General features: G+C 45.8%; 1 protein-coding gene across 1 annotated transcript in view; it reads left to right on the forward strand.

The window, feature by feature from the left end:
- Positions 1-716: 716 nt before the first annotated feature.
- LOC310800852 (protein O-GlcNAcase-like) overlaps positions 717-27041 on the forward strand; it is a gene marked incomplete at both ends in the record, with an annotated part of 38502 nt that continues 12177 nt past the window's right edge. Inside the window, 17 exons of the mRNA XM_083664749.1 lie at positions 717-1001; positions 1397-1510; positions 3043-3105; positions 3218-3316; positions 4109-4354; positions 4893-5195; positions 5856-5957; positions 7192-7269; positions 7793-7945; positions 10824-10969; positions 12741-12823; positions 13858-14142; positions 14446-14613; positions 14815-15005; positions 23136-23381; positions 23915-24118; positions 25860-26038. Of these exons, the coding sequence (XP_083520875.1) occupies positions 717-1001; positions 1397-1510; positions 3043-3105; positions 3218-3316; positions 4109-4354; positions 4893-5195; positions 5856-5957; positions 7192-7269; positions 7793-7945; positions 10824-10969; positions 12741-12823; positions 13858-14142; positions 14446-14613; positions 14815-15005; positions 23136-23381; positions 23915-24118; positions 25860-26038 (2945 nt within the window). The remainder of the gene's footprint in view (positions 1002-1396; positions 1511-3042; positions 3106-3217; positions 3317-4108; positions 4355-4892; positions 5196-5855; positions 5958-7191; positions 7270-7792; positions 7946-10823; positions 10970-12740; positions 12824-13857; positions 14143-14445; positions 14614-14814; positions 15006-23135; positions 23382-23914; positions 24119-25859; positions 26039-27041) is intronic.

Consider the following 27041-nt stretch of genomic DNA (forward strand, 5'->3'; position numbering starts at 1 on the left):
CTTTTCTTTTTCTGTAGTCGCAGTTTCCTCCCTTTCCTCCTCCATGTTTCATAATATTCTGCGTCAAATCTGCAGCATATCGGCTTGCTGTTTATTTCCGCGTCGTTGTCGGTGGGCGTACCCTTCGTCAGTCGTATCGTCATCGCTATATTGAACAATGTTATCGCACATCACAGATTTTCCTCATATCGTGCAGGCCTAGAATACACCATGTACCTGTCCCTATAAAAACACTTCCTAAAATGTATGTGCTTCACATGACACTGACGAAGATCCAGATTGGGTCGAAACTGTTTGTCTCTGTCTAAATTAAATTAAATGTTGTCCACGGGAGCAAAAAACAATAATCCAAACTATCCATTTAAGGGACCAAAATTACATTTTACAGGAATGCAAACTAGTCACCTTTAGGTGACAGTCACCTATTTCATACCAAAATAAGACACTTAAAGGAACACTCCGCCCATTTTCAACCAGCTTTGTATCATTAGAACATCAGTAGTATATCAGAAAACTAAACGGTTTTGAAGTCTGTCATTTAATTTGACAGTTATTGAGTGTTAAAGTGTGGACCAGTGACATCACTGCATGGCATGAGATTTGACGGAGGTGGCTTCCTCTGAATTCTTTATTCAGGATTATTTTTTAATTATTTTTTAATTTTGTGTCATTTCATCTTCTGTAGAACGTCCGGGCAGGGTCAGGGGTCTGAGGACATGACCCCCCAGGCCAGAGGAGCGATGACCCTACGCGGGGCCACGACCCCGAGGTTGATCCGCGGCCGCACGCCACTGAGAGACAAACTGAATATCAACAGTGAAGAGCAGCTGACTGACCCTGCATACGCCAAAAGCATGGTAAATATGCTGAAGCAGGGCCTGATGTCACGCCCTCTTCCCAAGAACCACTTTGAGATGGTCCTGCCTGAGAATGCAGAGAGAGAGCTGGAGAAAACTGAGACGCAAAGCGGCTTCATAGAGGAAGGACAGTCACGCAAGCAGGTAGATCTGTAACACACGTCCACACACAGACAATTCACAGTATCCCTGCTGAAAACACCTTGTTACTGTGTCACCTTTTGTTTTGTTAGGCTGGGTTTAGCGACCCCCCCCCCCTCTCTCTCTCCCACCACAACCCAACCCAATGACAGTGCGCATGGCATGCATTCACACACTGATTTCACTCACTCACTGGAATAGTTTTTATACTTGATATAGCTTTATAATACATTAAGCCATTTGGTATGGGAGCTTTAATAATGATGGGAGAGATTTTTTTCTCTCTCTTTTGACAATCACCCTGCAACCCCCCCAGAGCCACTGCAAAACCTAGTTTGTTAGTGCATTATTCAAGCTTTCTAGTCTCTTTTAAAAAGTAATTTCTCTTCTTTATCCAGGGCTGCTCTCCGCTCCAGAAGTCCACGTCAGACCTTCAGTCCTGTCAGATGGAGATTGACACGGTGCTGGACGGTGATGACAGCGATGAAGACCTGATAGGAGATTTCACCAAGGTAAGGCTTATAAGGCAGGGGTGGGCTTACATCAAGTAAGCGAAGGGCCACACATTGGAGATTATACCTGCCAACACTCCTGATTTTCACGGGAGTCTCCCTATTTTTAACCCTCTCTCCCGTTGTGATTGGTCATTTCTTGTTAATCTCCTGATATAATAGTGATACAAATCCAACGGCTGTAGCAGATCAGATTTATTAACACGTTCACTGCCATTGACGAGATATCTCGGCTTACAAAATCCAACGGTTGACTGCCAATGACGAGATATCTCGGCTTAAAAAAAAAAAAAAAAAAATTTGACGGTGGGACGTGGATCAACGCCCCCCACGTCTCCTATAAAATTATTGGAGCCACCGAACGTGTACAACCCATTCCACCGACCCACTAAGTGGCGACAGTGCTCTCCATTCTAGAAAAAGCCGAGCCAAAACTGCAGGGGAACGCGCGATGAAACCATTCTCATACAGTAAAATGGATTGGCGAAAACGCTTTCGCTTTCGCGCTGATTGCTGGCGGTGGGGAATTGCAAATTTGCATAATAGATTATGGGTGCAACACACTTTGAAACACGCAGCATAAATAAGACCAGAATCGCAAAAGAAACGAGCGAGCCCATCCAGACTTGCCCAGCGGCCGCCAACAGACAGGAGCAGCAGCAGCAGCAACTCGCTTGTGACACGCCCGCTGCAGCCAAGAAGAACACACACGGAGGGAGGAGTTTGAAGTAGAGGGGTGTTTCCTGCTGTTATGGAGGAAATTACTGTTCAAAACTATTGTTTAGATGTCTGACGTCTTACTGATGCCAAAAATGAATGGTTAAAGTGACTGTTCTATCGAATTTCACAAAAAGCTATTTATCTCAGCTTAAATTTTCAGACGCTGAAACCATGCTGTATTCAAGTGCTAATGCCTACATAACTACTAACTCTACAAACTAACTCTTTTAGACAGAGAAAGCACACATTCTATTAGTTCTTTTGAGATATTTTGTGTTCACAAAATCTTAGCAGAAAAGAATCCTCAGGTCTTGAAAGATGAGCCAGAATCCTCAAAAAAACCCTCTGGCAGAAGCTAGTAGCTACCTACAGTAAAAAAAAAATGGCTGGCAGTGAATGTGTTAACATAATTCTGCCTTTTATTGAGTTTTTGGGGGTGTTTTGTTTTTCTTTGAGTCCGGCCCTGGGGCTGCATTTTGCTCATGTGTGCTCTAGACTCTAGGCCCCAGGGCCGCAAGAAATGACTGTAGAACAGTCATTTCTTACACATGAGATTACTTTGAGCCTTTTAGTCTTAAAGATTATTGAAAGATATTCCATATTCCAGACTGAAATGTTATAACAGAAGTGGAGTATTGGCCAGAATGACATGAACATTTGGACACTTATTCAGCAAAAAAAAGAATGCAATTCCATCGCGGGCCGCATGTGTGCTTATAAGATCCTTCTATTGTTTCAGCTGTGTTTCCTGCCCTAATAACTAAATTGCATCAAATAATTACTTTCCTAACCCTATTCCCCTCTTCTTCCAGCCTTTTGTACTTCCCACAGTGGGCGGTAAACATGTGGACCTCAAGTACATTACCCCAGAGACGGTGAGTAGAGTATTTGTCTATTTCTGTTTTGTTTGATCGGTCTTTTATTCTGTATTGAATGAATTGCAGTATTTCAAACGTGACATTAAAGTTTCCCCTCTGTGGTCCTCAGATGGTGGCAGCTCTGAGTGGACAGTTCAGTCAGCTCGTGGAACGCGTGATCGTCATCGACTGTCGCTACCCCTACGAGTTTGAGGGCGGACACATCAAGGTGAGCGTCTGCCAACATGTCCGCCTCTATACTATAAGACTATAGTAAAGGACTGGTGTGAAAATCCACTTTGTTTTGACTGTCTCGTCTCGTGCAGGAATGTCTTGGTAGGATGGAAAGGCTTCTGAAAAGGCATTTAGACATTTTTTATGCGATACTGTATCGATATTTCCCATATCGATATCTGAACAGTGTGTTCAGTGACAGTAACACACTCAACACTCAATAGTTTGCACTCAATTTGTCCACTAAGTTATCAATATAAAGTGATGTATATATTATTACACTACCTGGGTGGTACACAGTGTGTTGTATTTTTAGCTCTTTTTTTGTTTTCTTGTTTTGTTGTTGAGTAAATTGTGTAGAGTGTTGCAATATATCGCAATATGTATTGTATCGCAATGTATCGTGATACAATCGTATCGCGACCCATGTATCTTGATACGCATCGTATCGTGAGGTCCTTGCCAATACCCATACCCGGCCCATGGAAGTGGAAGTGTTGCCGGGGGCGACCGCCCTACACCAGAACTCCCCAAATATGATCAGCCGTCTGTCTTATGAGGCGTCAGACTGTGCCCAGATTGGCATTGTATTTAACCACTTCATGTAGTGGCTGTACATTGAAATGTATGACCATCTCTATATTATTCTAGTCTACTGGGTCTGAGGTCCTGTTCCCCCTGTTATTTGTTACTGAGTGTTGACTCTGTTTTGACGCCTGTGCACCAATGTCATCAGATAACTTCCTGTACATTGTGAGTAAAGTAGCTGTTGTTGTTGTTGTCTCAGGGAGCTGTGAACCTACACCAGGAGCAGCAGGTGGAAGACTACCTCCTCAGAGTACCCATCACGGCGTCCTCCCCGGACAGACGCGTCCTCATCGTCTTCCACTGCGAGTTCTCCTCGGAGCGCGGCCCGCGCATGTGCCGCTTTGTCAGAGAGAGCGACCGCAACATGAACGATTACCCCAATCTCCACTACCCCGAACTCTACATCCTCAAGGGAGGATACAAAGAATTCTTCCCTCATTTTCAGGTTTGTGTTTCCAAATCTGTTTCTCATTTTGTCAAAGGACTTCAGTTGCATACTTTAAAGAGCATTGTGCAGGTTGGAGACCACGTTGCATTAATGTGCGGGACTGGTATGTAGCAATAGGATTCTCTCTCTTTTTTCACACATGGCTGCATCTAGACTGGTTTTTGTAAAAAGCAGCTGACACATGAAGCCATCTGGGCATATAACACTTATGACATCACTGCCAGCCTGGCTGCTGTACAGCACTGCTGTTATGATCTGGTCTCAAGCTGGGCTCATTCATTCAGAACAGCAGTGCTGTACAGCAGCTGGGTGAGTGATGTCATAAGTGTTATCTGCCCAGATGGCTGGGCAGATAACATGATTTATGGAGCACGTGCATTAGAATTTCATTTTATTTATTTATTTATTTTGGGGGTGGGGGGTATTTTCATAGGAATCTTGCGCCCCAAAAATTCACATTTGTTTTGACCTTATTGTAGTTTGAACACATCTTGTTGTTTGGTCGTCTGAATATCTGTCTCCTTCTCGCCTGCAGTCTCGATGTGAACCTGAGTCATATCGTCCCATGCATCACGAAGATTTCAAAGAGGACCTGAGGACGTTTCGTCTCAAGAGTCGCACCTGGGCCGGCGAGCGCAGCAAGACGGAGCAGTACAGACGCCTCCAGAAGCGACCACTAAACAGCACTGCTTTCACCCGAAACGCACTTCCGTCCCCCCTGAAACACACCAGTTTACAGGAGAGCTTTGCTTTCAAGAAACCAACCAAGACGGTGTCGCGGCGCCGTATGCCCTCCTTCAACAGTGGAGACACTGCTTTCACAGCAGCGGTTCTCACGGTACGTCAACTCCTGCCTTCACACACACGAATAAGAATCACATTTGATCACCAAGCACAATACATGTACAAGACCATATCTGGGTTAGTGTAGATGCAAGAGATGTGGCTTCAGTTCCCGGCAGTGGTGCTTCCTGCTTGGTCAGACGTTCCTACAGACACAATTGGCCGTGTCTGCAGGTGGGAAGCCGGTGGGGTATAAAGTCCTGGTCCCTGCAACAGCGCCTCCTCTGGTCAGTCGGGCCACCTGTTCGGGGGAGGAGCGGAGCTAGGGGGAATAGCGTGATCCTCCCGCACGCTATGTCCTGCCGGTGAAGCTCCTCTCTGTCAGGTGAACGGAAGCGGCTGGCAACTGCACATGTATCGGAGGAAGCATGTGCTAGTCTATGCCTCTCCCCAGATCGGCAGAGGAGGTGGATCATTGCATTAATATGTGGGACAGCAGGGGGAGAATTGGCCAAGTACAATTATGGAGAAAATGGGCGAAAATCCAGAAAAGAACTATGAAAGTAAAATGTAAAATGTGAATGTATAAGACATTTTCTTGCAAATGATCAAGCCACACATGGACCTGGAAACAGTCAGACTTACAATAGCCAGCAGATCTCTCTCAAATATATTTTCCCGGGAGTCTAACCCTCTTCTGTTTCTTCCTGTCCAGCTCTCCCCTCTTCCCATGTATCTGAGAGGCTTCTGCCTCACCAGCCCTCTGGACCACGATGAGGACGACTGCTTCCTGGACGTGCCGGATGACGACATTGAGGTGCTTAGTGACCCTAGTTGTATATTTATAGTCTATAGTATATATATATTAGGGGTGCACCGATCACGTTTTTATTTATTTATTTTGTAAGCAGCTATAGCAGTCTATTATAGAACAGTTTCCATTTTACATATAAAATGCGACTTATATAACGGTGCGGCTTATCTATGGATTTTTACAGCTAACGGCCACTAGGGGACCTCCTAAATCTATGGATTTTGGTACGAGAGACAGAACGAGAGCAAGACAGACATTACGAGAGCGAGACCCTGATTGGATGATGTTGCAAAAAATGTGCCTCGCGACCTGATTGGAGCACTGTGCCACTACGCTCTATCAGCCACTACTGTAAAACACCCTCCCTCCTCTCACCCTCCCTCGCTCCGGGGGGAAAATGTCGATTGAGCCAGAAACACAGTCTGAATGAAATTGAATGTAACGTTCCCAATTCTATGTATTACATTCTAAAAACTTAACGGCAACATTTTGGAAGGCTAAGCCACACAACTAGCTCGTTGTAATCTAACATCATGCTTCAAAAGATGGAGAACTGGCTGTGTTACGACGATGAGGATGCAAAACATGTAATTTGCATGTTTTGTTCCACCCATGTTTCGTCCGCGCTGCCAAATTCAATGGAATGAAACGAATCTTGTAGCCTATGTTGGACGTAGTGAAGTGTTTTTGATTGATTTGTTCATCGGACTCAAAACGGTCTCCGCTGATAAGACACGGAGATCTCTGTTACAGGCAGGCGCTACGCCTCCTGACCAGTTTTAAACATTAAAACACCTGCGGCTTATAGTCCAGTGCGGCTTATATATGTAACAATCATTCAATTTAGCTGCTGCGGCTTATATTCAGGTGCGCCTTATAGTACGGAAAGTACGGCTGACGAAAGCAAAGCGTGTGCTTTGCAACACAATGATATAAACGTTAGAGCACAATATGAAAGTTAAACGATGGACATTGAAGACATGAAAATGGGCTGCCTCATGTTTCTCACGTGCAGCATGATCAGCTATGCGATCGGCGACAATAAAGAAATATCTGCAGCAGCAGATCACATATTTGAGGTCAAAATCGGCCGATACAGATTGCGTGCCGATCGATCGGTGCACCCCTAATATATATATATAATATATATTGTATATATATGGTCATATTGTATTATTTTGCTCACAAAATACCCTTGCTTAATGTTTGTCTGACAACGTCCCATCTTCACCCACAGAAGCACTCTGGGATGACTCCGGGAATGGCCAGCTTGCTCAGCTCCCCACTGGTGTCTAACAACACAGGACAAGATTCTGTAAGTAACGAGGCCTCTATGGTGAACATTTGCCACCGGGGGAAATAGGATTTTTTATCAAATTTGCCTCAAACATCGACTTAGACTCAAGGATGATCTGATTAGATTTTGGTGGTCAAAGGTCAAGGTCACTGTGACCTCTCGAACGCCATTTTCAAGCTTGTTAACGCCATATCTCAGGAATGCCTTGACGGAATTTCATAAAATTTGCCTCAACAATTAACTTGGCCTCAAGGATGAACTGATTACATTTTGGTGGTCAAAGTTCAAGGTCACTGACCTCACGAACGCCATTTCCAAGTTTGTTAACGCAACATCTCAGGAGCGCCTTGATGGAATTTCTTCCAATTTGCCTCAAATGGCGATTTGGACTCAAGAATGAACTAATGGCAGAGGCATAAATCCGTGGTGCGGTCGTTCTAGTTGTATTTATGGGAAAGTGTCTTGGGACAAATTTCGGACTTTGTCCGAAAATAAAGTGAAATCTAATCTAATCTGAATTGTATTTCCCCCTCTTCAACAGCCGGTGATCTGCTGTCCTCCCCGGGGCCTGTGCTTCTCCCCGTCCACGCCAACGCCAAGCCCTGTGTCCCGTCCCTCAGCCAAGCGTCCTCTCAGCCCTGGGGATGAAAACACTCCAGCCCGGGCCAAGAGACCACGCAAGAAGAAGCTACCAGTAAACCACACTGCCTGCCCCCGAAACACACTGCCTCCCCCCCTGAAACACCCCGAGCCAGCTGCCTCAAGGAGGCAGGTCACTGCCAGACGACGATACGTCCGTCTATAATCACACACCCCCCTTTTCATTTATATCATCAAGTGCGAAATGAATGCTTGTCTGGTATATTTCAATTCAACAATTAGAGCGATGTGATCTTTGTAATGACTACATGCAGCCAGCAGGGTTTGAAATCCCATCGTCTTTGTTGTTATCGAGGGGTAACGCAAGTTTCGTAGCTGGCTGGGAAAATAAAGGGTGATAGATAAGCAAGGAGGAGGCTACGTACAACCAATGAGGACAGCTGTTGTATGCATTGCAACAACCAATGGCTCTGGCAACGGTGCATAGGCTACTGTAACTGTTAATATGTTCTCTCTATACTTGTTGTCATCAAGCAACTGTTATTAATAATCTTATTGTATTCGTGGAATTGTTTTTTTTGTGTGTGCTTCTGACACATTTTATTTATTTTATTTTATTTTATTTGTCATGTTCCACCATTATTTCTCGCTATTCTCTGCAAATGGTATCATCTCCCCCTATCTTCATGCTTTGCAGATTGGAGTATGAAAAAAAAAAAAAAAAGTTCCACCATTTTTTATGGTGTCTTATGGTATCTTTGTAATATGTCTCTTTATAACGTAATAAATCTGTAAATATGAATTAAATATATTTGTATCAGTTCCCTTTATTATTTGAATTGTATTTCACACTGCTTCTTCCAGTTGTTGTATTGAATTCTGGGGGCTTAGCTCCCCTTTAAAACTAAAAAACACACTTCCTGTGCAGCAGGCACCAACAGTTGCTGGAGCATGTGGGTTTGAATGTGCACCTTCATTTTAAAACGGCAATCAAACCATCTCCCCACTGCTCTCCTTTATTCTGAGCCACATTGGATGGACAACCCGTTCTAGGGTTGTAATACTTTGTCTGGCAGTATTGATTTTTGTGACATGAAAGCTTGCTGTCAATTGCAGTAACCATTATTCTAGAAAAGCCAGTAACAGTTTTATTTTGTTTTATTTATTTGCACACAATAAAAACGGAAATGGATTAAAAACAAAATACAAACAAGAAAATAATATGCAGGTAGAGACAGGAAAGCCTAGAAGGACTTATTCTACCTCAGAAAACCAAATGACAATCTGTACAAAGCACACAATGCAACAGAAACAAGAAGGAAATAAGAAAACAAAGCCAGTTTGGCCTATAGTCTCTCTTCTCTATGTTGTTTTTATTTGTCATCTATTTTCTCTCGACCGAACTACACCCATTAGCTGCTAACTAGTTCCCACATGAAACTAGCAGCAGCAGAGCAGCAGCTAGCTATCAGGTGTAGTTTAGTCCAAAATTGTTCCCACATAAAACTGCTCACAACAAGTCTGTGGATTATCTTGAGTAACTGGGTCATGATTTCTGGAAAGAGACATGGCTGTTGAGTTTTTCAAATGTATTCTTTTTGCACTTTGAGCACCACAAGCCGAGTGCCATCCAGTTCCATTGTGTTGGAGAGAAGGCAGACATCTCTACGGCTGATATCTCCAAAACCTAGACAACTAACACAAAACAATCTAGATGGATAAATAGCACTACAGGTGAGGGGGAAAATATGTATTTTGGATTTTAGGGTGAGCTGTCCCTTTAAAGACAGATTGAAGAGTTCCTTCCATGAGTGGCTACTCACTGCCAAGCGCTGCTGCTTGCGGAGCTGCTGGAGTCTGAGCAGGTCCATGGCAGAGGCAGTCTGAGCAGGTCCATGGCAGAGACAGTCTGAGCAGGTCCATGGCAGAGGCAGTCTCCCGTGCAGACCAGTTCAGCTGAGCGGAGAACATCTGAACCACAGACTGAGGGATTCCATATCGACCGTACTGCAAAAGGCTATGTGTAAATCACAATCTAAATGGATCGGTCAGTATTATAAAGGCTATGTGTAAATCACAATCTAAATGTATCGGTCAGTATTATAAAGGCTATGTGTAAATCACAATCTAAATGGATCGGTCAGTATTATAAAGGCTATGTGTAAATCACAATCTAAATGGATCGGTCAGTATTATTAAATGATCGTCTTAGATGTTTCCTAAAGTTGAGATTTCCAATGGAAGGAACCTTTTAATAGAAAAAACATCACATGGATGCAACTGGGACGTATCATCAGTGATGTACCCTGGGGTCATAGGATGTTTCGGGTACTGCGACATCAGACACCCTCACCCAGGTGACCCAGCCGGGGGTGATCAAGCCCCGACTTACGTCCCAGTAGCTACCCACGGTCAGCCCTCTAGGGAAAGACAGAACTACTCTGCCGTGCCGGGACCGGGAGGCTCTGGCACTTGGAGGGACTGGGCTCTGTGGGTTGACTCCTGTCCGGGCTCCTCCTACGTCTCACCAGGTCCAGGACCTGTGCGTTGCACCAGACTCCCCCGCTCCCAACATTTCATTCCGGTATGATGTTTCTTGGGCCGTGTATGAACTTGGCCAAATACTAAATAGTAATAGCAATGTTCCAAGTAATTTACATCATATGCATTTACAGTGTAAATATGTGGTAGGTGTAAATACATTTGATATCCATTACACCTACAAAGTAACCTCATCATTCATGTTTTCACTGCAGCTGAAGGATCCTTCATTGGTAGAAGTTTTATGACTTTTGGGACCATGAAACCCTCTGATAATTAATGGAAAAATTTTGTAAATCATTTTGATTTTTTTTTTTCAAATGGAAAAATCCCTGGAAAATGTATGAATCCAACAGCAGCACTGATCTGTGAAGTGACAGCGTACTCTAATTTGAAGCCAATACCGTGTCAGAAAAGGGTTCCATTGTCAGATCGAGACCCTGCAGCTGGAGTCTTTCCTCCAGCAGGCCAGGGCCTCCAGGTTCACCGAGGTCATGAACATTTTCTTCTTTCCCTTCAACCGCAGCCGGCGGGCTTCAGAATTGGCCGAAATTGATGGGCTCCTGCGTGCGCACTTGTATGTGTGTCTGTGTGTGTATGTATGTATGTATCTAATGTAATTACGTAGTAGGCTATGTAGGCCTATGTATGTGTAATATGTTATTGTTTGGCATTCTATTTAAATAATTAGTGATAGTTGTTTGTTCATTCACTTAATGGAGTGTTCATTATATATCCGAGCGGCACGTGAAGGCACCACCAGACCCCCTCACCTCCCTCCCTCCAGGCTCACCTTGATGGATGGTCTGTCTTACGGTTAGACACACACACTAACCACTAGGCCAATCTGTCTGTCTCCCCATCATACTCCGCTTTTCTCTGACACCTGATCATTGAAGAATCACAATCAATCATAAGTTGCTCTCATGGGTCGGCACGCCAGTGCACAGCAGCATTTGAGTGTTTTTGTAGAAATGTTGACGCGCCTTGCCAAATTACCTATTTCACAACCATTTGCAGTTGCGCGGCCTGTTATTTAGGGTCTTTACGGTAGCGCCACAGTGTACTTAGCTGCCTCTGATTGGTTGCCTCCTGCATTCCATACATTCCAGATACGCAGCTGACCAGCAGCAGAACTCAGATAAGTGCTACGCGCTAAAGACAAACAGGGCAGCCCTTTAAAAGATCCAGGCCTTTCCAGCCGACAGAGGACTGGGGGTTATTGCATATGAATGACCGTGCTGTGTGCACCTTATGTCTGGAAAGTGTTGTGTGCCGAACGACAAGTGTTAAACGCCATTTTGACACGAAACACGAGAACGTCTTCAAGGATGAGACAGACAAGGCTGAATCTGTAAAACGCTCCGTGTCCAGGTACGGGAAACAAACACCCTCAAAACCTTTGTCACTGCTAAAAAAAAACACCACTGCTCATTGCATTGCAAAACATGGCAAACCGTTCACTCATGGCGAATACATTAAGGAGGCATTCCTGTCTAGCTCAGAGCGAGGTTTTGTTTCATGGCATGTTGGCCTAGTAGTCTTTAACCTGACGCTGCCAGATGGATGTAGGTTGGTTCACATTTGTTTCACAACGTACATCATTGTGAATTTGTGAACAATACCGCCCCCATCTGGCGGAGTCAGGTTAAGAAACTATTTCATCACTCTGCAATTGGCAATTCCAAATCATTGTTAAGCACCAATACATGGATGTAAAGTAGAAAAACTGTTATCTTGAGAGAAGAAGCATACATGCCAAATTTCATACAACACATTCTGGCAATTTAACAACGCCTTGTTTAATCGAAACAATAAACATATACATACATGCATACATACATGCATACATACATACATACATACATACATACATACATACATACATACTGTACATACATGCATACATACATACATACATACATACATACATACATACATACATACATACATACATACATACATAAATACATACATACTGTACCTACATACCTAGTACTACAATCTAAATTGTTGGCATGAAAGTGAGCCACTATGCTGCCTGCTCATCACTTAGTATTTGGGTGGGAAAAGATTTAAAGTTTAAATGACAATGAAATAAGTGCTAATTAGTGGATTCCATGTGTGCTGAATTGAGGAGTGGTTCCTAACAGATCATAATAAAGGTCTGAAGTGATGTTCATCACCATGTATGTTACCTTGTTGCTGAGCAAGTGCAGCTTTAAACTGCCAGATTTTTGAATGGAGTTTGGTGCGATGCAAGAGAGAACAGCTTATATTGGGGGGGCGGGTCAAGTCTCCTGCTGTAGTGAATCCTATTTGTTGATGGTGGTTTCCCCCCTCACTAGGAGCCAGAAGAAGGAGGCTGACCTGGCTAATGCATTGGTCCAGTGGAGGAATATAGAGGCGGCCGAGGTTGCTGACCTCCAGGGCCAGTGGAAAATGTATGATAAACCATACATTTGGTGGCTAACTTTCCTACCTCACAATAAGTCTGTCTTAATATTTCTGTCAAGTCAAATCAAATCAACTTTATTTATCCACCTCCGCTGTAAAATAATTCTGGGAGCAATATCCGGTGTAGAACATGAGCAGCTGTGTGTTTACGTTAAAAAATTACGATACCAGCACCTACCGGACCGGTCCCCTTACACTGATACCGATACCAATAGAGAACTCGATTCGATACCTTTTTCGGCGCCAAACTACCAACTCTCTGTCACATGTGACACACTCGACTTCACCACCACAGACCTTATGAGTTGTAGCTGCTGTGGGAGTGGGCCAATCACACGTTGCATTACATCTAAGAAGACTTGTGGTGATTGGCTGTGAGCAAAACCAAATAAAGAGTTTTTTTTTCTAGATCCGTGTACAAAATGATTGAATGCAGGTATTTGACTGAAGAAGTTTTGATACTACTTGCTACTGTGAAATTATATATATATATATATATATATATATATATATATATATATATATATATATATATATATATATATTAATTAAATGATGGATTCCCAGATTTCCCAGCCCTAGACGCAATCTATTGGCAGTTGGCCAACAGCATTATTATTACTAACCATATGCACATTAGTGTTCATGACTTGGAGTCAAAGAGGCCATTTACACCTGGCGTTAACATGCGTTTTCTGCAATCTGATTGCAGAAATGGTTGTCCTCTCAATCTGCATAAAGATGCTGTATCCAGATTGAGAGGACACATTGCATTTACACTTGAGTTCAATGTGTACACAATGCATCCCTGACCACCTCCGGAGGTGGTTTGGCCGATCAGATTGGAATCCTTCTTCAATGCGTTTTGGGGGTGTTTACACCTGGCATTTCAAGTCATAAAACACAATCTGATTGCAATCTGATCACAGAAAACGCATGTTAACGCCAGGTGTAAATGGCCTCAAAGATTCACATGATAAATCCCTGTGTGTGGTGTCCTTTCTCCAGGGCCCAAGGTGGTGTCCAAAGATATCACAGTGGAGTCTATTGAGGAGGTGACTAAGATCCTGAGAAGATCCCCGGTGATCTGGGACAACATCCACGCCAACGATTATGACCAGAAGAGGCTCTTCCTGGGTCCGTACAAGGGCCGCACCACCGAGCTCATCCCTAGGTTGAAGGGAGTCCTCACCAACCCCAACTGCGAGTTTGAGTCCAACTTTGTTCCCATCCACACCCTGGCCACCTGGTACAAGTCCAACATGAACGGGGTGCGCAAGGATGTGGTCATGAGTAAGTATGATGGGAACGTTTACAAACCCATATTATAATTAATATGTGTGTGTGTATATATATATATAATATAATATATATATATGTGTGTGTGTGTGTGTGTGTATATATATATATATATATATATATATATATATATATATATATATATATATATATATATATATATATATATATATATAATAAATAGTGGTTTGTTCAAACAGTATGAGGTTGTGCCACACATCATCTGGTATAGTAATAGGACTGTATATTAATGCTGTCATTTTTTCTCTCTCTCCTCCTCCTCTGTCCTCTTCCCAGCGGATGGTGAGGACAGCACAGTGTCCATCCAGATTGGGATACATAAGTTGGAGAACGAGGGCAGCGATGAGGAACTGGAGACAGACCTGCTGTACAGTCCTCAGCTCGCCCTTAAACTGGCCCTCACAGAGTGGCTCGTGGAGTTTGGCGTGCCTCACCAATACAACAGTAAGAGTAGCCCCCATTGTTACCTCCCATACGGCCTGTGTTGTGTCTGTGTGTTGTGCAGTGAGTGTCACAGCTCCATGCTTATGGCTTTTCTGGCATCTTGAAAACAGGCTCATAATATTTCATGGATCGTCTTAAAATGCTATTTTTTACGTTAGGTGAGGGAACACCGTGCCATGAGGCTCTGCTCTTGTCTTCCAGGTCGACAGGTGCCTCACAGCGGTGCCCAAAACTCAACCATAGACGTGTTGTCCCTGAGTGCCCCCCCTCTCTGCTCCCCTACGACAGTCACCACTGTGTTCCAGCAGCCCGTCATGTCTCCAGCCCTGCCCTCCCTCTGCCCCGACCCAGACGCACACCCCATGGCCAAAAGAGGGCAGCTGTCAGGATCGGTGTCAGACATGTGGATCTATTCGCGGGTAGTTGAGGGGCAAGACACTCTCCAAGAGTAGGGGAGTTGTGGAACTTGATAGCTTGATAGCTGGAGCTGCACTGTTCGAGGTTTTGGGAACGGTCGCAGAGATTGCAGAAGTTGCTGGTTGCAGAAGTTGCAGGTTGCAGACGTTGCAGAGATTGGTATGATCCTTGATGTGAATTTATGAATCACTCGCGAGAGCCTGCCGGAACAGGCCCTTATAGATGTGAATATGACATCACCTGTGTTATGACATCACCAGCGAAAGGCATGAAAGAAGCTTATGAATCATGACATCATCAGTGATCGATGACATCATAGTAGGAATGACGACTGTGAATATGACATCACCTGTGTTATGACATCACCAGCGAAAGGCATGAAAGAAGCTTATGAATCATGACATCATCAGTGATCGATGACATCATAGTAGGAATGATGACGCGAACTCCCCCCCAGAATATGCCCTTAGCAGCTGGAGGCGGCCGAGAGGCAGAGCTAGAAGCAACGGCCGCAGTAGCGAGGGGGGGGGTAGCAGGTCTGGAAACCTCCGGGACGACAGTGCCCTCGGAAGCTGGGGCAGGAGGAGCGGAAGTCTGCAGAATGACACCCTCAGGGGGGTTTAGTCCGTCGAGACGATCTAGCCGTTTTACCAGGAGGGCGTACCGATCCTCGGCCTTGGAAGCCTGAACTTTCTGGGTGTCAAGCAGGTCTGACATCATGGTAACCACGGCTTGTAAGATCTCCTCGATGACAAGACCCTTCGTTGAGTCGCCTGGTAGGCCACCTGGAGCGGGCGGCGGGGGAACTGGCGTCTGACGAGGAACCCCCCAAGAGGTCGAGGCGGAAACGCCGGGGGGGAAAGCAAACGAGGGGGGCAACAGCCATTCACTCCGGCGCTGCTTCGACTGGTCGCCTAGTGGGTCCTCCTTGATCGCTAAACGGCTAAATTTGCCTGCTAAATCCACTTTGGAGTGATTCATACTGTCAGGATCGGTGTCAGACATGTGGATCTATTCGCGGGTAGTTGAGGGGCAAGACACTCTCCAAGAGTAGGGGAGTTGTGGAACTTGATAGCTTGATAGCTGGAGCTGCACTGTTCGAGGTTTTGGGAACGGTCGCAGAGATTGCAGAAGTTGCTGGTTGCAGAAGTTGCAGGTTGCAGACGTTGCAGAGATTGGTATGATCCTTGATGTGAATTTATGAATCACTCGCGAGAGCCTGCCGGAACAGGCCCTTATAGATGTGAATATGACATCACCTGTGTTATGACATCACCAGCGAAAGGCATGAAAGAAGCTTATGAATCATGACATCATCAGTGATCGATGACATCATAGTAGGAATGACGACTGTGAATATGACATCACCTGTGTTATGACATCACCAGCGAAAGGCATGAAAGAAGCTTATGAATCATGACATCATCAGTGATCGATGACATCATAGTAGGAATGACGACGTCAAGGTAGGAATGATGACGTCATCCTAACAGTACCCTCCCCTCAACGGACGTCACCTGGCGTCCAATGAGGCCATCAAGGATGGCATCTGGGAGACAAAAAATCCGTAGGTTCTGGTGGAGGTGCTCTTCCGCAGGTGGTTAAACGCAGGTGGTTAGGCCCCAAAGGGGGTGTAAGAGAGTGAGGTGCTCTTCAGCAGGTGGTTAGATGCAGGTGGTCAGACCCCAAAGGGGGTGTAGGACAGTGGAGGTGCTCCTCCCTAATACAGGATATCGAAGCCATAGATGGACCGATACGTAGCCAGAACTTCCACCGGGTCCGGTGGATCCTCTGGGGCCGGCCATCCCCCGGGGCACGATCCAAACACGGGAGGCTGGAGACCATCAAAAGGGTCAAATGCCGCCGTCACCGAAGGCAGAGCCGCAGGGGGATCTGACACAGCGAGGCCTGCCCTCCCGACCTGTAGTTTGGGGGGGTCACCCACCGTCTCCTCCTTTAAACGCCTCTTATTTCTTCTTGCTCTTGACCGAGGGCTGGCGACACTACGGGAGCCTCCCAGCATGAGGCTGGAACCTACGTGTTGGTCAGGGACAGGAATTGGCTGCTGCTGGGGTACGGGTTCAGACTTGGCGAGGGGAAGGTCCACAGGTTGTGCCTCAGGTACGGGTTCAGACTCGGCGAGGGGCAGGTCCATAGGTTGTGCCTCAGGGCCAGCAGACTCGGAGGCCCCCTGCGGGGGGACGGAGCCGATCTGCAGGCAGCGATTGAACTTCCCCATGAGACGATCGACAGTCCTCTCCAACTCCCTAACCCTCTTGGAGACACACTGCCACTCCTGGGTCCTGCAGGGAACGCTACCCAACCGTACAGATTTCTTGGCTGGACACGTAGAGTCTTGATCCACTGAGAGTACCACGGGCCGGCGAGCGGTGGGACCACTTACTGGACGCCGGGGGCAGGCGGAGAGGTAATGCCCGGCTCGACCACAGTACAGGCAGCTCCGGGTGTCCAAACGGCGCTGCCTCTCCTCTGGTGTGATGCGAACCCTGCCGGTCAGATCACGGTACAGATGGCTGCTGGGACTCAAATGTGGCTGCCCCTGCTCTGGGATGACGCGAACTCCCCCCCAGAATATGCCCTTAGCAGCTGGAGGCGGCCGAGAGGCAGAGCTAGAAGCAACGGCCGCAGTAGCGAGGGGGGGGGTAGCAGGTCTGGAAACCTCCGGGACGACAGTGCCCTCGGAAGCTGGGGCAGGAGGAGCGGAAGTCTGCAGAATGACACCCTCAGGGGGGTTTAGTCCGTCGAGACGATCTAGCCGTTTTACCAGGAGGGCGTACCGATCCTCGGCCTTGGAAGCCTGAACTTTCTGGGTGTCAAGCAGGTCTGACATCATGGTAACCACGGCTTGTAAGATCTCCTCGATGACAAGACCCTTCGTTGAGTCGCCTGGTAGGCCACCTGGAGCGGGCGGCGGGGGAACTGGCGTCTGACGAGGAACCCCCCAAGAGGTCGAGGCGGAAACGCCGGGGGGGAAAGCAAACGAGGGGGGCAACAGCCATTCACTCCGGCGCTGCTTCGACTGGTCGCCTAGTGGGTCCTCCTTGATCGCTAAACGGCTAAATTTGCCCGCTAAATCCACTTTGGAGTGATTCATACTGTCAGGATCGGTGTCAGACATGTGGATCTATTCGCGGGTAGTTGAGGGGCAAGACACTCTCCAAGAGTAGGGGAGTTGTGGAACTTGATAGCTTGATAGCTGGAGCTGCACTGTTCGAGGTTTTGGGAACGGTCGCAGAGATTGCAGAAGTTGCTGGTTGCAGAAGTTGCAGGTTGCAGACGTTGCAGAGATTGGTATGATCCTTGATGTGAATTTATGAATCACTCGCGAGAGCCTGCCGGAACAGGCCCTTATAGATGTGAATATGACATCACCTGTGTTATGACATCACCAGCGAAAGGCATGAAAGAAGCTTATGAATCATGACATCATCAGTGATCGATGACATCATAGTAGGAATGACGACTGTGAATATGACATCACCTGTGTTATGACATCACCAGCGAAAGGCATGAAAGAAGCTTATGAATCATGACATCATCAGTGATCGATGACATCATAGTAGGAATGACGACGTCAAGGTAGGAATGATGACGTCATCCTAACAGCAGCAGCAGGAGGAGGAGGAGGAGGTGAGCTTTACACACCCCATTAGAGCTGCCACCATTCATTGATTAGTCGATCGACAGAAAATTAATCGACAACTATTTTGATAATCGTTTTGAGTACAATTTTAACACGTTCACTGCCAATGGCGAGTTGACTCGTCAAAAAAATCCAACGGTTGACTGCCATTGACGAGTCAAGTCGTCAAAAAAAAAAAAAAAAAAAAATTGACGGTGGGACGTGGATCAACGCCCCCCACGTCTCCTATAAAAATATGGGAGCCACCGAACGTGTACAACCCATTCCACCGACCCACTAAGGGGCGACAGTGCTCTCCAGACTAGAAAAAGCAGAGCCAAAACTGCAGGGGAACGCGCGAGGAAACCATTCTCATACTGTAAAATGGATTGGCGGAAACGCTTTCGCTTTCACGCTGAGAGCTGGCGGTGGGGGATTGCAAATTTGCATAATAGATTATGGGTGCAACACACTTTGAAACACCGGCAGAAAGCCCACAATCGCACGCAGCTTCATTCCAGCTGAGCTCAACCGAAAACCCAGAAACGAACGAGCCTCATTCTCATACTGTAGGCGAAAACGCTTTCACGCTGGTGCACAACGGTGGCGCACAACGGTGGGGGGTTCCAAAAATAGACTCGGTGCAAAACACACTTTGAAACACGCAGCATAAAGCCTAGAATCGCACAAAGCTTCATCAAAGCTCTCAACCGAAAACCCAAGAAACGAGCAAGCCCCATCCAGACTCGCCAGGGAGGGAGGCTGCTCACTGCTCAGACAGGCAGCAGAAACTCGCTTGTGACAAACGCTGCTGAAAGCCACCAGAGACACGCCCACGGAGGGAGGAGTTTGAAGGAGAGGGGGTGCGGGTGCTGATATGGAGGAAATTACTGTTCAGAACTATATTGTTTAGATGTCTTATGTGTTACTGATGCCAAAAATAAATGGTTAAAGTGACTGTTTGATTGAATTTCACAAAACTGCGATTATCTCAGCTTTCTGTCTCAGACGCTGAAACCATGCTGTACTCAACGGCTAATATCTACATAACTACTAACTCTACAAACTAACTCTTTTAGACAGAGAAAGCACACATTCTATTAGTACTTTTTAGATATTTTGTGTTCACAAAGTCCAAGCAGAAAATAATCCTCGGCTCTTGTAAGATGAGCCAGAATCCTCAAAAAAAACCTTTGGCAGAAGCTACCTACAGTAAAAAAAAAATGGCTGGCAGTGAATGTGTTAAGAGAAAAGGTCTAAATTCTCTGATTCCAGGTTCTTAACTCATTCTCTGCCAGGGTCATTTCGGTCTGTGTGCTCCCAGTGCCAGGATTTTGAGCATATTTCCTGATCTTCCAGGACCCACAGAATATTCTGTGCTAGGAATAAAATTACACAACATATCTCACAATAAAGCAGAGACTCTCTTCTTACCCCTTGTAAAAAACTGAAACTCTACCATGTTTCCTTGTTTAGTTACAAGCAGTGGAAGTTAGCTTGTTTTCACTAAAAATGCCCTCCTCGGAAGAGAAATAGGAGAAAAAGAGGTTTTTAGTGAAGGACACCGTTTCAAGCAGAATTCTCTTTTGAGCCTTTTATTTTTTGCCTCAGTGACACATCAGACATATACAGTATTTGTTTTCCCAAATAAAAAAATAAAAAATAAGAGAATGTATTTGAGGGAGCTGTGTCGGTCCATCCCGCCCAGTGAGCGGCTACAGAGAGAAGGCTCTTTCACACACAGATCGCGCAAAAATTGCCGTTTAGGAGTCCCGCAAAGCTCGCACCCTCGCCACAGAAATTGCTTTCACACAGCGCCAAGCAGCACGGCCACTTTCCCGTGCTGTGGTGTACTTTCAGGTGAAATCCCCTGCTCCCGGATTGAAAGGCGAGCGGAGGGATTTCCAGCTCCTCCTAGCCCAAATAAATATTTTCATAGGTTAGTGTAGCCTAGGCTACTGTATGATGAACGAATTAATTCAACAACAATACTTCCCTCCCTTCTCCTAGTCCGCTGAGCTGGGAGAGGATAGGTGCACTCGCATGGTGGGCGGACTCGCCAAAACGGGCTCCGCCGCCGCACTCGCAAGGTGGGCGGGCAGATCGATATGGTGTCCTACTAAAATTGAAACGATACACGACCGCCCGCATATCAAACAGCTGCAGTCTGCATAACGTTCGTCGGGGGAATAGTATGGGCTATAAATGCACATGACTAATAACGTTAGTAGTTTTTGTAAGGGAATGCACAGAGCTGATTTCGAGAGGGAATAACCTGGTCTGAGTCAGACCAACTCGCCACAGACAGCTATAGCCCTCTGAAGCTTATTATTATATCCGTTAATTGTAGCCTACCTACTAATGTCAACATCGTTTGAGCATAAAGCCTAACCGCACGGAGCATTCCTCCTGGCGTCCCTGCAGTCATGATTGTATAGGCTACTTTTTTTACTTTCACTCCTGCACTTTTCTTGATCACATGAGGTGATTTCCCCTGTAATTTTTTTATGAATGAGCTGACCATTCCCACCTTTTCCGGCTCGCTGCGACGACCTTTCAAGTGGAGGCGGGTTGCCAGGTAACCCGGCACTGTTACTACCTCCCGTCGCGGGACAAAAGGCGTAAAACAATTGTCCACCAAAGCGCATTCACGACTTTCACATCGGAGGCGCGAATCCTATTTTCCGTGCATTTTTCGGCTTTCAAGGCCGGTGTGAAAGAGCCTAGAGAGAGAGAGAGAGAGAGAGAGTCTGGCCCCTGGGGTTTCTTGACAAATGAGGCTTGGCCGCAGCCTCCTTGCTACAGTATTGTCAGTAAAATGGAAGAACCTCAGAATAAGTTGGAACCTATTTCGAGACATGGTCTTTCCGAAATAGGTGGTGTAGGACTACACACAGGACTGGGACTAGGACTGGACTGCGCCTCCATCGACTCAGAGTCTGAAAACACAAAATATCAAAGTATGATAAATATGTGCACAAAATCAAATAAATAATTTACTTTTACAGTTGCCATGTGGATTTTTAGCTTAGCTTGATAAAAGCATAAACAAATGGAACCAATGAACCCTTATGTGGTCACACTCACACACTCTCTCTCTCTCTCTCTCTCACACACACACACACACACACACACACAGGAATAACGAGTGCTGTAACGTTACCTGCTGTCACGTTACCTCTCATAACTAACGTTACTTAGCACAGAAGATCACACAATAGCTACGTTAGTGCTGTAAACTTTGAAATGTTTATGTGACACAGACGGCTGTGTGTGATCATTTCATCTCAAACGCGATACAAAAAATAGGCTATTTCTTACCATCGTCATCGCTCTCTCGAAGTGGCACCCATTCCCTCCTCCTCCGATTCATCTGTGTCAGACGGATCAGAACGCTGTGAAGGGGAGCCTTCGTCGCCCTGACGCTCCGTCGTGGAGCAACAACAAAATAAACACCGGCGTCTTCCTCACCATCGTCGCCATCCGAGAACTCTGGGTCGGACTCTGTTTCGACCACAGGCTCCATCTGGACCCTGGGCAGGGGCACGGGACGACGAAGCCCCATGGTCTCTTCGATTGTCCGCTGGCGTGGACCGCGGTGCGTGCTGGAACTGGGCCCAGGGGAATCCAAGTGTGGGCCTTGAGGACGCCCAGCAGTGCTGCGGCTGCGGCCACGCCGGCGACCGCCTCTCTTCATCTAGCTACTGCTAAATAGATTACTGCTAAATGGGTGACTATACTATAAATACTAAACTAGCGGGTTCCTTTTATCAGTTTGACTTGAAACAATGTCACAGGCTGGGAAAGTGTCTGATGTAATGTAAACAACCAAAATATGAAAGTACGTCCGAGTACGTCCTTGGCACAGAACGCCATTGTTAAAAGTACGTCCGGGTACGTCCTTGGCAGAGAATGAGTTAAATGTGAATATTTTCTGATTTCTTTACTCCTGTATGACAGTAAACTGATATTATCTTTGAGTTGTGGACAAAACAAGACATTTGAGGATGTCATCTTGGACTTTGGGAAACACTGATCGTCATTTGCTACCATTTTCTGACATTTTATAGACCAAACAACTAATCGATTAATCGGGAAAATAATCGTCAGATTAATCGATTATGAAAATAATCGTTAGTTGCAGCCCTACACCCCATAGAGAGTCACTGCACTGTGCTCACCAAGAGGCAACTTCTGCTTACTCAGACAGGTGTGACATTGTTCACTCTGTCCCTGTGTGATATTACACTTGAGAAAACATATGGCTACAAATAATGTCTGTTCTTTATTGGGTAGTATGTAATTAATAATAGGAAATAAATAAAAGAGACTTTCTCCCCCCAATTTCTGGATCCCCTCCCCACCCCACATGCGCTGTGGGTCTCGACAAAATCTTTTCTGTGTGCATCTGTGGAAAAGGTTATGAGAATTATTTTTGACATTGTTCCCGTCTGTTGTGGAGGTGGAGAAGAAAGATTCCGATGAGGAACCCATGGAGATGGTGGTGGAGAAGCTGGACGAGACAGAAGCCGAGGCTGACGCAGAGGGCAAACACGTTGTCATCCTGGCCGACAAGATGGCTGAGGACCTCAAGCCCATGGATACAGACAAGGAGAGCCTGGCAGAGTTCAAGTCTCCTGAGGAGTGCATCCAGGAAGACTGTGGAAGTGATATCGCTCCCATGCAAACAGATGAGCTGCTCAAACAGCCTCAAACAGCATACTTAGTGACTTCATCCTCTTCGTGCATGATAGCACAGAACGCCAATGCTTCCTTTCTCCTGCCCAATGCTGCACTTGGGCCCCAGGTCCAACCCATCGATACAGCATAGTATCGTGATATTTTGTGCTGCAATATATTGTATCGCACGAATGCCAAGTATTGCAATATTTTATCATTTAAATTATCAGGTGCATGCAACATTTATGACGTGTTGGTCAGTCTGTCTGCATGGCAATTTTGTTGCAATAACAATGATTGAAGTGAGATGAACAGACTGGAAACTTTATCTTAGATAAAAGAGATGTTGACACAAGGTTTTCCTTTCGTGACATAATTTGCAGTCGACAAAAGATAATAAATCACAATATATCACAATATTGCAGTACTCAGTATCGTGATAATATCGTGTTGTTGGACACCTGGTGATTCCCCACCCATGTGTGCATCCACTGCAGTTGAATACAAAAACGCCTTTCTGCTAGAAAGTCCCACGATGGCTTGTTTTTTTAGTTTCCTCAGGATCTGTTTGTTCCTGGGCCCGATGAGAAGCCCCTGTTCACAGCAGAGCCCCTCACGCTGGAGGACCTGGGTCTGCTGGCGGAGCTCTTCTACCTGCCCTACGAGCACGGACCCAAGGCCGTGCACATGTTGAAGGAGTTCAACTGGCTGAGGGCCAACAGCAGCATCGTCAGTGTCAACTGTGAGGGCGAGGAGCCAGAGAAGGTGGGTTTGAGCCTCATCCCTCCCTGAGAGAACTGTTACATTATTTTAGAACACGGCTCTCTTGAATACTCGATTCTGATTGGTCAATCAGACAATCAACAAGATTCACCGGTCATTATTTCTCAACAAACGACCGCTGCTCTGCCACACCTGGATTAATCAGTTGATAAGAGCTTTTTGTCAGCAAACACTACTAATTAGGCCAACCAGTTGCAGCTGTGGTGTCTTGTGTGCCAATTACGAATGAAACCGCTTTGTCGTTGAAAACGCTATTAAAAAATCTATTTGAATAATTATTTTTGTCAGAAATAATGACCTTCAGGTGAATATTAAGCCCTCCGCTGCGCGTCGGGCTCAATCATCACCTGTCGGTCATTATTTCCCCCGTAATCACCGCCTCAATATACATTATCCCTTACATATATATTTTTTTAATATTTTATTTTGCAATTTTCAAAACGTGAAGAACAAAAGGCTCAGACACAGAAAGAAAGAAAAACAAACATATAATTCACATTCCAATACTACAGCTTGGCACTACCAGCCGCGTAAGGTGCCTATGTGCCTGCAAGATCCGTGGGATCCCACGTAAAGGGTCCATGAGAGGTCAGTTAGGCGAGTCACGTATCGCTATTAACCTCGACCAAATAGGCCAGAAACGGGTCCCAGATAACCAAGAACTTCCCAAGCGAATTGCTAGAACTGTTCCATTATTGACAAGGAACTTATTCAGGCCTGGGGATGGTGCTAGGCACTACAATATACTGCCCATTGGGTGGTGTGCTTGTGGCGGGAGATGAAACATAACGAGCTTCATGTTGTAGTAACTGTGTATTGGGTAAATAGATTAGCCCAGCCATTAAGCCCAGCCACGTAAGAATGCCACGGCCCACTTTGAAATGTGAAAATCTTCCGGGGCCCACCCAACCCTTTTAATCACAACTCTGATCAACACACGAGACTTCAGATGAACTATATCCCGATATTTTTTTATTCTGTTAACAGAGCATGTGAACGTGCTTTTGAGGCTCACCTGGTAGCACGTGTACCACGGAGGTTCGGTCTTTCGCGCGACCGACGCGCGTTCGAATCCGACCCGAGGTCCTTTGCCGCATGTCATCCCCTCTCTCTCTCCCTACCTTTTATGTCTGCCCACTGTCCTATCTAATAAAGGCAAAAAGGCAAAAAAAAAAAATCTAAAAAAACGAGCATGACATGTGAACTTGAAATTAATAATCCATCCACATAAAACATTTGACAAAATACCCAAAAGCCAGATTGCCAACATTTTCTCCTCGCTTACTCATCAGAACACATTTGTTGAGAAAACTGTACAGGGGAAAAAAAAATCAGTCCACAAGCTATGAATGCTGTGAAAAATGCTACCTTATCTGTAAACAGGAGACTCATTGGAACCCATTTTCATTCGGATATCTTGGAGGTGAGAGGTCAAGGGACCCCTTTGAAATAGTTTTTCCCTCACCAAGATTTAGCCTACATTTGCAGCGTTATTTATCCCTCTTCCCGACAAGCTAGCAGGACATGGTCGGTGCCAATGGATGTCTTCTAGTTTCATAGGATCCAGGATGGCTTTCCAGGCAGTACCTCCACGGGCCACACTTTGGGAATCACCGGATTAGACCGTTGTCCCTCTGTCGCCCGTTATTTACATGTACTCGTATTCCAACTGTTTTTTTCCACAACTTTTCCCCTCATTTCCAATCACTGTTTTGTGCCGCAGGTGGCAGAGTGGCAATCTAGGGCCGAGCAGTTTGAGGAGATCTGCTGCTCCGTCATCCACATGTTCACAAGTCTGACCAACTCGCCCAACCGGAGCATCCTGTACGACCTGTACACGTACATCTGGGGCATCAAGAGCATCATTTCTCTGGTCAAGTCTTTTGTCCAGTGGCTTGGTATGTATGAGCAGGAACACAGGGCCCTTACCCCCCCCTACACATGAGAACACAGGGCCCTTATTTACCCCCTACACATTAGAAGTATAGCAATAGTGTGATTGGATCTGGGAATACTGACCATAGTCAGTCTCAGAGACAGTCACACACAACATCACCATATCGCTATTTCTTGTTATTATTATGGATATTTATGATATTCAAAATATCTAAAGAACACGGCTCCCCTCCGGATGAAGTCACATTCTGCGCAGCGATTTAGCTTTGAGTGATAAGTCTTAACTCCCAAATGTTTCTCTCTGACAGCTTCTCTCTAACTTGTCATTTGTTTCTATCAGTAGGCTCATACAGTAGAGATGGCTCAGACCAGCCCCGATGCACCTACTCAGGAGAACTCACACCTGGCTTTTGACATTTGACCGTGACACATGATCGTCATTCTTCTCACAGATAGCTTTAACTCTATTCACCTTATGTTCAGGCGCGGGGGGCGGGCCAAATTCTTCCGGGTCGTGTTAACACTTCCAAAAGAACGTCAGAAGAAGAGAGTTGTGTTTGTAGCGGACAGTGCAGGGGGTAAAACAAAGAACGTAGCCTACTACCTTGAGCTCGGTCCACAGCAAGCAAGCGGAGTATCCACTGTTAACCAGGTCAGATAACGTTATCGTCGACAATGACGAGCACTTTCTTGTAAAACATACCTGGACTCCAACAAAGAAAGCTTCAGATAGTTTTCTCTCCTCCGAGCGCAGCTCGAGCCACTAACGTCAATAAGACCCGCAGACGTTAACGTAATTCCCTGGAATGCGAGAATTAACGAGCCAGTTACATGGCTTTGCTTTCTTAGACATTGCCGTTTGCTTTTATTTTGTATATTACATACAATTGGCTAAATTATTAGTTAATTCAGAGTTAGATGATATTGGAGCAGCCGTCATTTTTCTTTTTCTCTTTCTTTGCCGGAAGTCATCACACGACCACACAACCGGTCACACAATGGGCGTGGC

The sequence above is a fragment of the Poromitra crassiceps genome, assembly GCF_964638095.1.
Source record: "Poromitra crassiceps genome assembly, contig: HAP1_SCAFFOLD_123, whole genome shotgun sequence".
NCBI classification, from domain to species: domain Eukaryota; kingdom Metazoa; phylum Chordata; class Actinopteri; order Beryciformes; family Melamphaidae; genus Poromitra; species Poromitra crassiceps.